Below are 17,452 nucleotides of genomic sequence, written 5' to 3' on the forward strand. Positions count from 1 at the left end.
TTTTTTTTTTTTTTTTTTTTAGAGACAGGATCTCTTGCTCAAGCTGATCTTGAATCCTGAGCTCAAGCAATCCACCTACCTCAGCCTCCCAAGTGTTGGGATTAATTACAGGCATGAGCCACTGCGCCCAGCCTAACCTGTGTTGTTGATGGTGATGGGGCCCACGGGCTCCTTGGACAGTGTGAAAAGGGGCTGGGGCCTGTGGCACTATGTAATTTGTAGCTTTGGTGCTTTTCAGAGCAGCTTCCTAAGGAAGGGGCCAGCTGACCAGGCAAGGGGAATCTAGGCAGAAAGCGAGTGAGCGAGGGACAGGGGTGTGTAGGTGTGTATGCATGCACACACATGTGTAAGTGTGTATATGTGTATTTGTATGCTTGTGAGCGTGTGTAAGCATGTGTGTGTATGTGTGAGTGTGTATGAGCCTCTCAGTTCTGTTACTGGTATGATCATGATCCCAGCAAAAATTGTAATACAAGCTCGTCCTAGATCAGAGCTTGGGACTCCCAGGATCTCGGCCTGGGTGCAGGAACCAGCACGATGACGTCTGTGAGAGCTAAGTGTTCCCACTTGGTATTTTACAGCAACGCTGGCGGCTCATCTGCCCCTCTCAGTTTAGTTAGGTAGGGGTAGGGCAGTTCCAGGACCTTCTGGAAGTCCTTTGTCTAACTCCTGGGCCTTGTGTTTTAAAATTTTATTAAATTCCTTATTTTGAATATAAATCATTCTCATCAAAATAACAGTAATAGTCAGCATTGTTTTATTCATTTATATGGGCCAGGCACGGACTACCCTGTGACAAAAGGTACTGAAGGAAATGGAGACTTTGAGGCATACGGCAAAGATGAAGCAGGGCTGGGAGGAGGTAGGGTCCATGCAGGGGGCTCCACGACCTGCTCCCTCAGCTGCTACAGCTGCCGCTCCTGAGATCTCAGAGGAAGAGAGGAGCCTTGGGTTCACCCAGCCCAGGGTGCCCTCTGGGCTCTTCTCTAAACAGGAGAAAGAGGGGAGAGATCCTCACACAGGAATAAATGTGAGATTGTTCCCTGCACATAGGGGGCTGTAGAATTTGGTCAGTTTCTAGGAAACCAGTCCCTTCAGGGAAGTCTGAGATTTGAGGTGACAGAATGGGCTTGACATGGCCAGTGCTTGGCACACACTTGTCAAATGCATGGGAATGTCCTGCACCAAGAGCCAGAGGCCTGTGGCCAGCACTTGGCTGTGCTGCCAGCTGTCTGGCAGCTGGAATACAGTGCCTGGTATCTGATCAGGTGAGCTCTTGTGTGTGGAGCTCTGAGCACACAGCTTAGAGAAAGGGTGTAATTACTGCATTGTCCAGGAGCCACACCCCGTGCCCTCCCACTAGTCAGGGCTTTTCACACTGGCTGTCCAGGCCCTGGGTGGCTACATGCTTCTGCCTTTCACAACCTGCTGCCAGTGCCCTGGAGGGAGATCCCTGTGCTTGGTCACCCCTGAAGCTCTGTGCTTGAGTGTCAGCTCCCGGTTCTGGAGGGCAATGGCTGGATGGGGCCAAGCCTGCAGCTCAGTGGCTGCCCGTAGGGGCTGCTGCCCTGCAGCCACTCCCCTGGCTTCCTAGGAATGAACCCGAAACACCAGCTCTGAGTGAGGTATGACAGTGCCTGCTTATTTGCTGTTGCCGTGCTGTTTCACAGGCTGGTCATCCTCTGGAGTGGAGGGCTTTCTGCCTGATACTGGGTCGGGCAGGGAATGGGGCAGCCTCAACACCTAGGGGTGCAGATGGACGGGCAGCTCAGGACAGGGCAGGCTAATGGATGGGTTTGGCAGGCCCTATGTAGGGAGCTTGGCACACATATGTTCACAATGGTGCTAGCCCTGCTTTGTGGCTTTGTGAACAACTTTGAGCAAGTTGCTTCCCTTCCTTCTGTTATCTGTAGCATGTCAGCGCTCAGGCCTAACAGGCAGCCCCTCTCTGGGTTCGAGTCCCATTTCTTCTGTGTGGCCTTGGGCCTCCCTGGGCCTCAGAGTCATTCTCATAGGTAGGGGCTGGATGAGGTGACCGCTAAGCCCATATCAGGCCAGAGAGCCTGGAGTTCATTCGAAGAAATGGTGAGGACTACGTGCCTGCTTCTACCTCCTTATCTTCCCTCCCATGTTCTTGGGTTAATATAGTCCTGGGAAGACCCCTGGAGCTGTCTAGGGACAAAGATGGGTCCCAGAGATCACTCGAACACCATCTGGGTCCCACACAGGGGCCATGGGTGGTCTTGGGTTAACAGTGGAGGGCCCCACCAGGGTGGGGACGTGGTGGCTTGTGATTCTCAAGAGTAGTTCATCCCTGGCCCTAGACTTTGAGTGACCTTGAGTAGCGGGAAGCAGCTATTTTTTCTGAGGAAGAGAACCTCCCAGAGGGGCTGGAAAAGGAGGGAGCGACCTGCCCAAGGCCACACTGTCAGCCACGTCTGCCTCGGTTTTCTCATCAGGCACTTCTGGCCCTGACTCTGTGCCCTAGATCCAGGTCTCACACCAACACTAACCTCTGCCTCTCCCTCCTCTTCTCTGCAGGCTCCCCGCTGCACAAGCAGGCATCCAGCTCCTCCTCCTCCCCGGCAGCCACCGCCCCTGAGAAGCCGGGCCCAAAGGTGGCCGAGGTGGGCGATGACTTCTTGGGGGACTTTGTACTGGGCGAGCGGGTGTGGGTGAATGGCGTGAAGCCAGGCGTGGTACAGTACCTAGGCGAGACACAGTTTGCACCCGGGCAGTGGGCAGGCGTGGTACTGGATGACCCAGTGGGCAAGAATGATGGTGCAGTGGGCGGCGTGCGCTACTTCGAGTGCCCAGCCCTGCAGGGCATCTTCACGCGGCCCTCCAAGCTCACGCGGCAGCCCACAGCCGAGGGCTCGGGCAGTGACACCCATTCAGTGGAGTCGCTGACTGCCCAGAACCTGTCGTTGCATTCGGGCACGGCCACGCCCCCATTGACCAGCCGTGTCATCCCGCTGCGGGAGAGCGTCCTCAACAGTTCGGTGAAGACAGGCAACGAGTCGGGCTCCAACCTCTCAGACAGTGGCTCCGTGAAGCGAGGTGACAAAGATCTGCGCCTAGGAGACCGTGTGTTGGTGAGTGCAGGTGGCCTCCCTGGCCTCCCTTCCCTCCACTGCTTTACCCTACATGGGCAAGCTGGATCCTGGGGGGTGGGCAGGGAGGTGACTCAGAGGGGGCTGGGGCAGGGTCCAGGCTAGGGCACATTTTCCTCATCAGAACCACACAGAGTGACAAGGGATACAGATCATGTGGGCTGTGCAGACTATTGCTATGTGACTCACAACAAGTGTTTTAATCTTTCTTGGCCCATCTATAAAATGGAAATGTTAACAGTTCCTCATTCATTGTTTGAAATGCATTAGTATGTGTTGTGTTTGGACAGCACCTGATATTTAGCAAGTGCCCTGTAAATGCTGGTTATTATTGATATAATCGGTTGGTCCAGTGAACCAGCAGGCACGTGCCTGGGATGTACTGGAGAAGCCTGGGGACTAGAATTCTCAGGATCTCTGGCCCAAGCAACGTGAATACACTAAGGAGGTCATTTTTCTGGGCTCTGCCCTGTCACGTGCATCACCTTCCCATGATGCTGAAGATGAAGCTGGGCCTTGGGTTGCTCAGAGTCCTGTGGATGCTGGCTGAAGAGACAGGCCTTGCAGGAAGTAGCCTTCCAAGTTTGTCCTCTGTGTTTTAAGTATAATTTTATCTAATCTGTTTTACTGTATTAATAGATTAATACTTTGTTAAAAAAAATTAACAGGTTTGGTGCCTGTGGCTCAAGCTGCTAAGGTGCCAGCCACATACACCTGAGCTGGCGGGTTTGAATCCAGCCCGGGCCTGCCAAACAACAATGACAGCTGCAACCAAAAAAATAGACGGACGTTGTGGTGGGCGCCTGTAGTCCCAGCTACTTGGGAGGTAGAGGCAGGGGAATTGCTTGAGTCCAGGAGTTGGAGGTTGCTGTGAGCTGTGATGCCACGGCACTCTACCCAGGGTGACAGCTTAAAGCTCTGTCTCAAAAAAAAATTTTTTTTAACAACAAAAGAGACCCCTGGCTCAGGATCAGGTCACACAGACCTCTTATCAGCTATGACCTGAGCGATCAGTGTTGTTGAAACCAAGAGGTTTAAGCCTCTGGAGATGAAATCTTCCTACCAGGGGCCCTCTTCTCTTTTGGTCCCAGCTATTGACCAGGTTGGAAGGCAGATGGTGGCCCACAAGAGTCTGAACACAGCAGTGACTTAGGCTGGGGTGCCCAGGTGGGTGGTACAGAGTTGTTTCCTGCTATGCCAGACTTATGACTGAGGTGGCCCTGGGCTGATTACAGCAATGGGAAGGGGGTGTAGCACACTAGGATATCCCTGACCGTGTCTGCTGTGCGTGGGGGAGTGTCGTCAGCAGGGGAGGCAGGAGTCCCTGCGTCCTGTCAGTCTGGCCTCTTGAGGGAGAGTGGGATGAGTGTTCCATCCTGAGGTGGGGAGCACCTGCCTGCAGCTCCATGGCCAAGTGGGGAAGGATGGGAAGTCTGGGGTCCTTCCCTGCTCTGGGGATCACTCCTCACAGAGCCAAGGTTTCTCGAGAAGGCTTTTGGAAAGACTGTTTGGGGTAGGGGCAGGGTGATCAGGGGAAATAGTTGCACCTGTTGAGTCCTCAAACCTATACTGTAACCTAGTTTTATCATTCCCCCCTTTATGAATGGAGAAAGTGAGGCCCAAAGAAATTTGGTACTTGTCTGAGGTGACATCAGGACCAGGGTTCCAACCAGCCCCCACAGCCTTCTGTCCTTGTACTAAGCCATGTCATCTCTGCTCTGCTGAAGGGTGTGGACCCTGCCCATAACAGGGACTTGCCCCTCCACTCTCCCAGGTGGTTTGATGGTAGACATGGCCAGACTTGGTCCCTGCCATGCTGGCTGAAGAGACAGGCCTTGCAGGAAATAGCTTTCAAAAATTTAATTTAATCTGTTTTACTGTATTACAGTCATCCAGCTGCTGCAGAGGGACTGCTATGTGCATGATTGCAGTACATTAGTGGCAGGCACTGGGCTGAGTGCCACAGGGCTCTGAGAAACTATCCTGTGGTCCTGGCTTAGTTGGGGGAGGCTGCCTGGAGGAATGGGGTGTTAGGGCTAAGCTTGGGGAATGGCCTGGCATTAACCTAGGGACATGGGACCAAAGCACTTCACTGGGCAGGCCTGTGACTGGAGAGACTAGAGAACCTGAGAGGAGAGCAGGCACCTCTAGATGTGGTCCAGAAAGTCCACCTCTGGAGATGGGTCTGTCTGACTTAAGTTTTAGAGAAGTTGGCTTCAGAAGCAATGTGGCCTGGTATGGCAGCCTCTGGAGCCAGCCAGGGAACCACCAGTTTAGGATTTAGGTTGTGAAAAAGAAAGCACATTCTAGGTGGAAATTATGTACAAAGCAACAGAAACCAAGACTGCGCAGGGAGAAGGTGGGTTGAGACTTGGTGCCAGAAAGGAGCTGAGATGGCAACCCCACCTGAGGGCCTGAGGGCCAGAGGGCAGAGAGAACTGACCCAGGCTCACAGACAGGCCTGCTGTGGCTGACACCCATGGGCCCTACTCAGAGGAGACACAGAAGCATGGGGGCCCTGTCTGGGATTGAGCCCAGCTGGGATTGAGATAGTAAAGGAGAGCAGGTGGGCCTCTTCCACTCACTGGCTACTGAGAACCTCAGTCTCTTCTTTCATAAATGGAGTACAGTGCCCATGTCATGGGTTTGGAATTTGTGTCTTTCATGTGCCTGGCACAGAGTTGGTCCTTAGAAGAGGCAGAAATGAGGCAGCGCGTGTGGCTCAGTGAGTAGGGCGCTGGCCCCATATACCCAGGGTGGTAGGTTTGAACCCAACCCCAGCCAAACTGCAACAAAAAAAATAACCGGGCATTGTGGTGGGTGCCTGTAGTCCCAGCTACTTGGGAGTCTCAGACTAGAGAATCACCTAAGCCCAAGAACTGGAGGTTGCTGTGAGCTGTGATGCTACGGCACTCTACCGAGGGCAACAAAGTGAAACTCTGTCTCTAAAAAAAAAAGAAGAGACAGAAATGAAACAAGTTTATATTAGTATTATCATCATCATTATCCTTTAGTCTATTCTGAACATCAGTCCAGGGAGCTATATTTAATTAGGGAGCAAGTCTCTTTAGGGCACACCTGAGCATACTTGGTGGGGTCAGGAAAGTAACATTTACAGAGTCATGTTTAGGTTCAGATAAACATGCACATTTACTTGCAGTGTCCCCTGAACCTGCACTAGAATGACAGTAAAGAGATTTAAAAAAAAAAAAAAAAAAAGGGCTATAAACACCTCAAGGACAGAGAGAGCAGGAGAGGAGACTGCAGCAACAAAGCTGCAAATCCTCCGGAGCCAAGTCCAAAGCTAGCAAGCTAGCAGCTGGGGGGAGAGCAGGACTCAGCCACATGGTAGCCTCTATAAATGAGGCTGCTGCTGAAGCCAGAAACAGGAGAACCAGTTAACAAATCTTTAGACCAACCACCCCTTCCCCCATTCCCCCAACATCCCCTTTAAGGTCCTGTTCTCCTTTGCCCACGGGCTTCTTCCAGCCCATGTCTGGGATATATACTTAGTCTCTTGAGAGGGTCACGGAGGGTCTTTGGATGAAGACCTCCCAGGCAGGAAAAGGAGAATGAAATGAACATTTCTATTCTGAAGGCTGAGTACTCCCACCCTGCCAGCTTCTCCCTCACACAGCTCCCTGACAATGGCGGCCAAGCCTATGCCCTCCATGGTGGGCATACAAGAACCTTCTCTGGAGAAGATGGCTGGTCCTCTGAGAAACGAGTGAAGATAATACAGGCATTAAATATGAACAAAACTCTGTTGGATGTGACATGAATATTCAAGAACATGAATATTCATGTAAATATAAATATTCAGTGAGCAGAAAGGCTCTGGGAAATGAAAAATTTGAGCACAGAAGTGTGAGAAAATAAAGTTAAGAAAATCTCTCAGAAAGGAGACCAAAAAGATGAAATCAAGAGAGAAAAATATTAGAAAACTTGGCCCAGTAGATCCAACTTCTAAATGATCATGGTTGTAGAAAGAATAAGAGGAAAAAAAGAGGAGATAGGCAGTTCAAGAAAATTCCCAGATTTGGCAAGGGTTTTTGGTTGAAGAGCCCTGGAGCAAAGAGAAGGCGCCGAAGATTTCCAGAATGGATAGACAGTCTCACATAAAGAATTGGGACTGTGATTGGCTGTGAACTTCTCAACAGCAACACTGGGAGCTTAAATCCCAGAAGGAGCCTTTGAAATTCTGAGGGAACCAACCTGTTATTCAAGAGTAACAACAGAATTGATAACGGATGTTCATATAGAAACTAGTATACAATTTTTCTTTTAAGTCAGTCTCACTCTGTCCCCTGGGTAGAATGTCATGGCATCATAGCTCACATCTTCAAACTCTTGGGCTCAGGCGATCCTTTTGCCTCAGCCTCCCAAGTAGCTGAGACTATAGGCTCTCACTACAATGCCCATCTAATTTTTCTATTTTTAGTAGAGACAGGGTCTCTCTCTTGCTTAGGCTGATCTCAAACTCCTGAGCTCAGGCAATCCACCCCCCTCAGCTTCCCAGTGTACTAGGAGTCAGCTGCTGTGCCTGACCCACAAATGTTCATAGCAACATTATTCATAATAGTTGAAAAGGGCAAACAGCCCAGAAGTCCCTCAGCAGATGAATGGATAAGTAGAATGTCATCTGTCCATGGCGGTGGAATATCATTTGGCCATAAAGAGGAACCGGATGTTGATCTGTGCTATAACCTGGAAGCTTGAGAACATAGGCTCAGTGAAAGAAGCCAGACCCAATGGTGATTCCTTTTCTTTTTTTTTTTTTTTTTTTTTTTTTGAAACAGTGTCTCACTATGTTGCCCTCAGTAGAGTGCCATGGAGTCACAGCTCACAATAACCTCCAACTCCAGGGCTTAGGCAATTCTCTTGCCTCAGCCTCCCAAATAGCCAGGGCTACAGGCGCCCACCACAATGCCCAGCTATTTTTTGTTGCATTTTTAGCTGGGGCCAGGTTTGAACCCACCACCCTTGGTATATGGGGCCGGCACCCTGCCCCCTGAGCCACAGGCACCACCCTGATTCCTTTTCTGTGAAATTGTCTAGAATAGGTACATCTGTAGAGACGGAATGTAGATTTGTGGGTATCAGTGACTGCTTGTGGGTCTGGGATTTCTTTCTAGGGTGATGGAATTCTAAAATTTAATGGTGGATTCTGCAGTTAGATAGCAGTAATGTTCTTGAATGTACCAAGAGCTGCTGAATTGTATGTTTTAAAATGATTAAAATGGTAAATTTTATGTTAGGTGAATTTTTACCTACATTTTTAAAAAAGCAAGTTAGAATAAAAATGTTTTAAGACATGATTAAAGCCTATTATGTCTTTGAGAAAGAAAATTTTAAGGCTCGGCGCCTGTAGCTCAACCGGCTAAGGTGCCAGCCACGTACACCTAAGGTGGCGGGTTCAAATCCAGCCTGGACCCGCCAAACAACAACAATGGCTGCAACCAAAAAATAGCCGGGCGTATGGCGGGCGCCTGTGGTCCCAGCTACTTGGGAGGCGGAGGCAGGAGACTCGTTTGAGCCCAGGAGTTGGAGGTTGCTGTGAGCTATAATGCCACAGCACTCTACCCAGGGGGACAGCTTGAGACTCTGTCTCAAAAAAAAAAAAAAAAAAGAAAAAGAAAATTTCAAAAAGAAAAAATATTTTCAGATATGAAAATCTTGAATATTTTATTTCTTCATGTATGTTTTCTTAGAAAGCTATAGGAGGAGGTGCTCTATCAAAGCAAGAAGAAGATGTGGGAGCCAGGAAACAAGATTGAGCCCAGGAGAGAAGTGAAGGGCACTTCAGGATAATGGTGACAGGAGATCCCAGACTGGTGACCAGGCTGCAGACGGGCCTGTAGGTGGCCAGTTTGTCTGGAGTGGGCCCCATGGCTCTCAGAGAGACATCTTCAGAAAGAACTTGATAGAATTCCCAATGCCCTTGAAATCTTGGCAGGAGATTTAGACTTTTGAAAGTTTGGGGTTGAATTAATGTTTAGACCATAAAAACTAGGCAAACGGTCATTAAAAAAGGCGCCCGTAGCTCAGAGGATAGGGTGCTGGCCACATACACCGAGGCTGGCAGGTTTAAACCCAGCCGGGGCCAGCTAAAACAACAATGACAACTGCAGCAACAACAAAAAATAGCCAGGCGTTGTGGTGGTCACCTGTAGTTCCAGCTACTCGGGAGGCTGAGGCAAGAGAATCGCTAAGCCCAAGAATTTGAGTTTGCTGTGAGCTGTGATGCCATAGCATTCTACCCAAGGCAACAGCTTGAGACTCTTGTCTCAAAAACAAACGAACAAAAAATAATTGTTATCTGTTTGGGGAAAAATAATTGTGCTGAAAAGGAAAAAGTGCCTGCAACATACCAACCTCATCTGTGAGTCCTGTTCCTTCAGCCACAGTCCTGTCGGCCCAGAGTCTAACGAGAGTTCACATATGACTGCTTCGGAAGGAGAGCCAGAGATGTGGAGTGAACCTGGTGGGGACTGGAAGCTTGTGCCTCACTGTCCTTGGTGGGAAGCTGGTAGATGTCACCAAAAATTGAAAAATTAAGAAGTAAAGAATAAATTAGAGCTAGTGAGGAAAACTCCAGAAGATCCTGCTTAAAAAATAAAAGAGTTCATTTCCAGGGAAAAACTTTTGGGGCTTTCTGAGGCTTTGGATGTATTTGACTTTTTAATCTATGCATATATGTAACTTGGACTTTTGACATTTTAAAGTATTTATATAAATACTATTTTTTACAGTAATAATCACACTTTTTGTTATCCATCCTATGAGATTTTGTTTGTTTTTTTATTGCATGAATTAAAGCTTTTAGTACATTACCAAGTATCAGTTTTTCTGGAAGGGGATCTAATGTACATTTTTCCTAATTTATTTGGTCACAAAACTACTTTTTCTCTTTCCTTCTTTCTTTCCTTCCTTCCTTCTTCCCTCCCTTCCTCCTTCTGTAAAATAATTTAAAGAGATTTATTCTGAGCCAAGTTTGAAGATCATGGCCCAGAGCCATACCCCAAAAGTCTTGAGCAAGTAGACTGCCTGTGAGATTTTTTTTTGAGACAGACTCAAGCTGTCGCCCTGGGTAGGCTATGGAGTCATAGCTCACAGCAACCTCAGACTCCTGGGCTTAAGCAATTCTCTTGCCTCAGCCTCCAAAGTATCTGGGACTACAGGCACCCACCATAACACCCAGCTATTTTTTTGTTGTTGTTGCAGTTGTCATTGTTGTTTTAACTGGCCCCGGCTGGGTTCGAACCTGCCTGCCTTGGTGTATGTAGCTGGCACCCTACCTACTGAGCTACAGGCACCGCCTACTGTGAGATATTTTTAATTGTGGTAAAAAATATGTAACAAAATTTACCATCTTAACCATTTTTTAGGTGTACAGTGCAGTAGCAGTAAGTATATTCACATTGTTGTATAACAAATCTCCAGAACTTTTCGTCTTTTGTAACTGAAACTTTATACCCATTTACCAATAACTCCCATCGGCCCTCTGCCAGCCACTGGAAACCACAATTAAAACTATGTTAAGGATAAAATTCACTGAGGCTCTAGTTTGTACCAAATACTGTATATGTAAGACTTAATTCTCACAAAACCTCTTTTTACACATAAAGGTGGTGAGGCTCAGAGGGTTAGGTAACTTGTCTGGGCTCACACAGCATGAAACTGACAGCATTTAAATGCAGGTTTGTGTGTCTGCCTGCAAAATCTGTGTTCCTATATGAGACAGCCCTAGAGGCACTGGTTAACCTCCTCCCAGCTGTCCTTGGGCGTCTCCCCCTCTTTACCTCTCAGTTCCTCCCCTGTCCCCTGCATACTGGAAAGGAAGGATGGGATCCATGCCATCTCTGCCTGTGCCCACTGCATCTTCTGGACCTGACTCTCTGTGTGTCGACAGGTTGGTGGGACGAAGACTGGTGTGGTGCGGTACGTGGGGGAGACAGACTTTGCCAAGGGCGAGTGGTGTGGCGTGGAGCTGGACGAGCCCCTTGGGAAGAATGATGGGGCGGTGGCGGGTACCAGGTATGGTGGGCTTCTTTTGAGGAGTACTAGATGGCCTCCTCTGTGCCTGGGATGGGTGCAGGGGATAGGGATGGGGCACTGAGAAGCCAGCATTGGGGGTATCATGGCAGACATCACACTAGAGGTGCTTTCTCCACTCTTTCCTCGCAACACCCCGCTAAGGCAAGTGATAGGATTATCATCCTGTTTTTCAGATGAGAAACTGGAAGCCAGAGAGGTTATTCTCAAGGTCACATAGGCAAGGTTATTCTCAAGGTCACACAGGCAAGCTCTAGGAGAATCTGCTGTCCCAAGTTCCCTTCTTTTTTTTTTTTTTTTTGTTGGGGATTCATTGAGTATTCACAGAACCAGGTTGCATTGATTGCTTTTGTTAGATAAGGACCCTCTTACATTTGCATCTGGCCCCCAAAAGCTACACCACATCCCTTGACCTCCCATTCCCTCCCTCCTTCCCTTTCTCAGCTCTCCCCATCCCCCACCCCTCACTGTGTACTAGGACCTTAATTGTCCTCATATCAGAATTGAGTACATAGGATTCTTATTTCTCCATTCTTTTTTTTTTTTTTTTTTTGCAGTTTTTGACCAGGGCTAGGTTTAAACCCACCACCTCCGGCATATGTGGCTTACTCCGCTGAGCCACAGGCACCGCCCTTATTTCTCCATTCTTGTGATGCTTTATTAAGAATAATGTGTTCCACATCTGTCCAGGTTAAAGCAAAGGATGTAAAGTCTCCATCTTTCTTAGTGGCTGAATAGGATTCCATGGTATACATATACCACAGAAGAAAAAAAATCCTCTTACCACAGGGACACTTGCACTATACTGTTCATTCCAGCTCAATTTATAATCGCCAAAATGTAAAAACAGCCTAAATACCCACCAACCCAGGAATGGATTACCAAGTTCCCTTCTTCATGCCATACGCAAAGTGGGGCAGGAGCTCTCAAAAAGAAGAGGGAGCAGTCCCTGCCTTCTGCCAGTTCCCCAAGGACACATGAAATAACAAGACAGTGTCCAGTGATATGTGGCTAGAGGTGGACCTCAGACATGAGTCCCAGGTCTCACATCATTTCTGGTGAAAGGGAACTGATTATCGAGGTTGCTGGTCTAGGAGGGTCTAAGGCTGTGTCTGGGTTCGCTGGGGATGTGGGAAAGTGTGGTCAGTGGGCAGTGTCTGTCATGGGTGTGAACTGGGGTGAGACACCCTGAGTGCCTGGGCTGGACTCTGGCTCAGATAAGGCTGTGACAGTTTGAAGCAGTGGGAGGAGATAGGCCAGAGGGTGGCAGGGACAGTCTTGAGCAAAGACTGGAAGGTGGGAGGAGGTGGAATAAGGTGGCAGATTCAAGGTAAATCAGAACCTGGAAAGACCCCATTCTTGTGGTCCAACATGGAATCCGTGACCAGAGACTTTCTGAGAGAAAATGAGAATCTCAGGTTTCCATGACATTTGCCTCCCTGTTTTCAAGATAAATGTTTCTCTCAACTCACTATTGCTTTCAGGATGCAGGGGCAGGTTGGGCAGCAGCCCCCAGGCCACCCCAAGGTATCTCCATCAGGCTGTTGCTTTTCCATGCAGGGACCACCAGACAGAGAGCTGATGGGATTCCTTGGTTCTGGGGGTGGTCCAAGGACAGCCTGAGAGCAGGGGCCGCTGAGGACTATGAGAGCCAAGCATAGTGGTCTTTGGGACCCAGCAGACTTGGTGGGGGCCCAAAGCCAGCTTTGCCACTTAACCAGCTGTGTGCCTGTGAGCAAGTTACTTAACCTCTCTGAGCCTAAATTTCCTCATCTGTGAGTATAAGTAACATTGAGGGATTGAAATGAGCATTTATATACAGAGACTGGCATAATGGCATCCCAGTAACTGCTGTTCCCTCAAGAGTATTCCTATTGGCTGTTCACAGCTGCAGAGACTCTTAGGCCCTACTCACCTCTGTTCCCTTTCTAAGAATCCTGTCTATTGGTCTGGAGAATTTCTACCTTGGGGTGTGGGTAATAGTGCCTTAAGGAGGTACCTCTCTTTTTCTGCTGGGCTCTGAAGAGGAGGGGGAGGCAGGTGAGGCTCCAGGCTGTGGGCCCATGACAGCAACATGTGTCTCTCCTGCCTCCCTAGATATTTCCAGTGCCCACCCAAGTTTGGTCTCTTTGCACCCATCCACAAGGTGATCCGCATCGGCTTCCCGTCCACCAGCCCAGCCAAAGCCAAGAAGACTAAGCGTATGGCCATGGGTGTCTCAGCATTGACCCACAGTCCCAGCAGTTCCTCCATCAGCTCTGTCAGCTCTGTGGCCTCTTCTGTCGGGGGCCGACCCAGCCGCAGTGGCCTGGTGAGGGCAGGGCTGGGGAAGGGGTACTCAAATGTGTGTATAAGGGGTTAGAAATGGTGGGATCCGGGCGTTGCAACCTGTCTCCAACTTGCTCTGGTTCTAGTCATTCCTCAGTTTTTTTGTTTTTTGTTTTTAGAGTCTCATTTTGTCACCCTCTGTAGAGTGCTTGACATCATAGCTCACAGCAACCTCAAATTCTTGGGCTCAAGTGACTCTCTTGCCTTAGCCTCCCGAGTAGCTGGGACTATAGGCTCTGGCTACAGTGCCTGTCTGATTTTTCTGTTTATAGAGATGGGGTCTTGCACTTGCTCAGGTTCATCTCAAACTCCTGAGCTAAAGCAATTCACTCTCCTTGGCCTCCCAGAATGCTAGGATTACAGGCATAAGCCACCATGCCTGACCTTTAGTTTGGGGTTTTTTAACAAAGATGAAAGTGCATATCTTTTAATAGGGAAGATTGATTCATTTACATTTATTGTTATTTTTATATTATTGATTTGTTGGTAGTATAAGCCCTCCCCTGGAGTCAAAGGAGGGTCATACAGATGCAGGGCAGAGGGTCCAGAAGGACTGGCATAGGGATCCTGGGTGAGAGGAGAAGAGGAAGCTGCTTAGTGGGTATGGGCCAAAGGCCTTCTTTCCAAGCCCAGTCTAGGGTGGGAGGCTTCTCCTGGCCCAGAAGAAGGTGGCCAAGGTGAGGGAACCCATTCTGAGCAAAGCCCCAGGGGCTCTGATCATCAGGAGCTGACTGACCTGAGAGGGAAAGTTTCCTGAATCTCCAACATCAGATTTCCTCCCTGCATGAGTTGACAAGGGCCAGGGTATCTAAGGTACTGGTGAGGGAAGAGCAGGACCCTGGGATTTGAGGTACTTGAGCTCCCTGCCTGCTGGGTTGCTATGGGTTAGGCTGGATCAGCCCAACTGACCCACCTGCACCTATGCCTTCTTGCAGCTCACAGAGACCTCTTCGCGCTATGCCCGCAAGATCTCAGGCACAACAGCCTTGCAAGAGGCCTTGAAGGAGAAGCAGCAGCACATTGAGCAGTTACTGGCTGAACGAGACCTGGAACGGGCTGAGGTGGCCAAGGCCACAAGCCACATCTGCGAGGTGGAGAAGGAGATCGCCCTGCTCAAGGCACAGCACGAGCAGGTGGGTGGCAAGTGGAGGATGCACCTTCTCCAGGCAGTCTTTTAAAGTCACACACACTCAGAATGGAGAACCTGGGGGTGCAGAGAAATACTAAGATGTACCCATGCAGCACCTATGCCCTCCTTTCCAGAGATGAGCACCAGTGACCTGGTGAATTTCCTTCTAGTCTTTTCTCTCTATGGGTAGGAATATGTACATCTGCTTTCAGAGCCTGGCTATAAATTTGTGTATGCTGGGTTTTTTTCCCAACTTGTTATAGTGCAAGCATTTTCTAGGTCCTGGAAAGGTCTTCTCCATCTTAATGCCTGTGTTGCCATCCATCACAGGCCATGTCCTTACTAATGTGGCCATTCTCCTAATTGTTTAGATTATTTCCAATTTTTCACTTTTTCTACATAATACAGCAGGAAACATTTTTGTACACAACTGTCCATATTTCAGACCATGTATTTGAACAGATTTAGGGCTTGGATTTCAGGGAAGTAACCCCCACCCCAAGCCCTGGGGCTGTTGCTGTCTTGTCTTCTTTTTACTCTGATGTTTATTTCCCATGTGAGAGTACCCTTCTGGGTCCCTGGGCGCCTGTCCCATGTTCCCATTTGAGACCTGGCTTGAGTGCCAGGATTCGTAAGGTCAAATTCATGTGTGTGCTGTGACAGGGGCCTTCATAAGATAGTAGGTCTTAGGGCCTAAGACAGGCTCATATGGGCTGGGGGTGGGAGGCAGGTATTAAGGCATGTGGGCTTGAGGATCTCACTGGGTAAGGCCTGCCTCTGTTTCCCCGGTGCTCTGAGGGCCCTCTGTCCTCACATCTAGATCCACTGTCCATGCCCAATGGGGTTGGTGGGGGAGTAAGGGCATATGGGGTTCCAGGCCTGGCTCCCTGCCCCTTCTTTGCCTTTCTCCTATCAATCCCTCCAACTGGACTCCCTGTTCAGGAGGCTGATCGTGTCCTGGCCCTTACTTGGGGCCCAGTATGTTGCAGAAGCCGAAGAGAAACTACAGCGGGCCCGGCTGCTAGTGGACAGCGTGAGGAAGGAAAAGGTGGACCTGTCCAACCAGCTGGAAGAGGAGAGGAGGTGTGCACTGCCCCACCTGCCCTGGGGAGGGTGTTTCCTGAGCCCCGCTAGGAAGGACAAGGAAGAGCTCAGGCTGGGAAGTAGGGGACCCAGATTCCACCCCCTACCTTCGCTGGCTCTGTCACCTGGACTAGCGAGAGGAGCTCTGTGGGCCTCATTCTTCTGATCTGTGAAGTGCAGTGCTGATCCCTATCTTCCACATGCAGTTAGGCAGATTCACAAGATCACTGGAGTAGAGTAGCCAGCATGGTGCTGGGCACCCAGGGACACCACATTTGTTTGCTGTCATACCAGGTGTCCCTGGAAGTCATGCATCAAGAGGAAGGCCCAGCCCCCCCCCGCCCCCCATGAGCCAGTCCACACACACACAATGCCCTCCTGGGCCAAGTTTTGTGAGAGGAGTTCATAGCGCCTGTCCTGGGGTTCTGCTCTCGTTTCACATGGTTGGAAATGGAGGCTCTAGGAAGCAGCAGCAGAGGACTCCTGAGACACCTTGTGTCCTGGTGTCAGCCTTGTGCTACATGCTTCACTGGCATCATTTCCTTCCATCTTACTATTAGCCCAGGAGCCAGGTACTGCCCCATGTCACACATGAGGAAAGTGAGCACAGGGAAGGGACATGGTGGGGATGCTGGTTCTTGTGCCCTGCCATACTGGCATATGGGGATTGTGGTACTATCTGTGTGTTTTTGAGGCTGCTCCAGGGATGAGAGGAGGTGCTCACCCACCCTGGTAGGTGTCTGGCCAAGGACAGGAGCAGAAGGGCTTTAACAAGACCTAAGAAACCTGCTGAAAGATGCAGCACAGCCCATCTCCCCACCAGTAGGGACTCAGGCCTGACTTGGTCCTGGGTCACCTGGTGGGACACAGAGCTGACAGTGGATAGGGGTTTGTCTCCTTTCAAGGATTCTCTTTTCCCTCCCAGTTCATGACCATCTCCCCCCTTCCTCCATGCAGTACCAGCCCCATGTTTAGCAGCCCCACTTGGGTCTGTTTTTTGGGCTTTCAGCCAAGCCATGTGTTCCACAGGCTGTTGTTACTGTCTGACTTGGGGAGATGAGGGTTTATTTATATCTGCTTAAGACAGTCATCGGGGCCCACACATCTGGTTCCCATGGCGATGCGCCTGATGCCGACAAACAAACAGATCTTGAAGAGATCATGGGAGTTGTTTTGGGAGGGGTTTGGGTGCAAGTTCCAGCAGTGCCCTGTACTTGCTGTGTGACCTTGGGCAGGTCACTTGCCCTCTCTGGGCCTCAGTTTCCTTATTGGAATTCTGGGAGCTGTCTAGACTCCCCAGTAAGAACAGCTTACAGCTCTTAGTTGTGGCTGTAATATGAGGTGGGCCTATGTCTTTCCCCTCCACTGTGTTGGCACATGTGTGGATGAGAACATTGAGCAGCAGGGTGCTGGGGCTCTCTACACCCAGGAGCAGCCTAGAGAGTGCAGATTGGGAACTTAACCCCTGATTTGGGGGCCTGTGGATGACAGCAGGGTCAGCAGCGAAGGAGGCCTGTGTCCTCCCTTCCTTTCTTCCACCCTCTGCACAGATTGTTCCTTGTGGTGGTGTCTGTTCCCTGCAGTGATAAAAACAGCATTCTCACTAACATCACTTTGCTTCCTTCTACAATCTACTGCGTCCTTACTCCTCACCACCCCAAGGAGGAAGGGCATTGCATGAAACACCCCATTTTAGAGTCATTGGTGTCTGCTTAGAGTGTAGTTTGGCATGTTGGAAGTATGG

The 17,452-nt window shown here is 49.7% G+C and overlaps 1 protein-coding gene across 1 annotated transcript in view; it reads left to right on the forward strand.

Annotated features, from left to right (window-relative positions):
• Positions 1–17,452, forward strand: part of CLIP2 (CAP-Gly domain containing linker protein 2) — a 57,070-nt gene that overhangs the window by 12,508 nt on the left and 27,110 nt on the right. The window contains exons 2-6 of the mRNA XM_003794254.2: positions 2,542–3,095; positions 11,026–11,150; positions 13,266–13,479; positions 14,432–14,629; positions 15,605–15,708. Of these exons, the coding sequence (XP_003794302.1) occupies positions 2,542–3,095; positions 11,026–11,150; positions 13,266–13,479; positions 14,432–14,629; positions 15,605–15,708 (1,195 nt within the window). The remainder of the gene's footprint in view (positions 1–2,541; positions 3,096–11,025; positions 11,151–13,265; positions 13,480–14,431; positions 14,630–15,604; positions 15,709–17,452) is intronic.

Source organism: Otolemur garnettii, unplaced genomic scaffold (genome assembly GCF_000181295.1).
Source record: "Otolemur garnettii isolate 467f Iridium unplaced genomic scaffold, OtoGar3 scaffold00077, whole genome shotgun sequence".
Taxonomy (NCBI): Eukaryota; Metazoa; Chordata; class Mammalia; order Primates; family Galagidae; genus Otolemur; species Otolemur garnettii.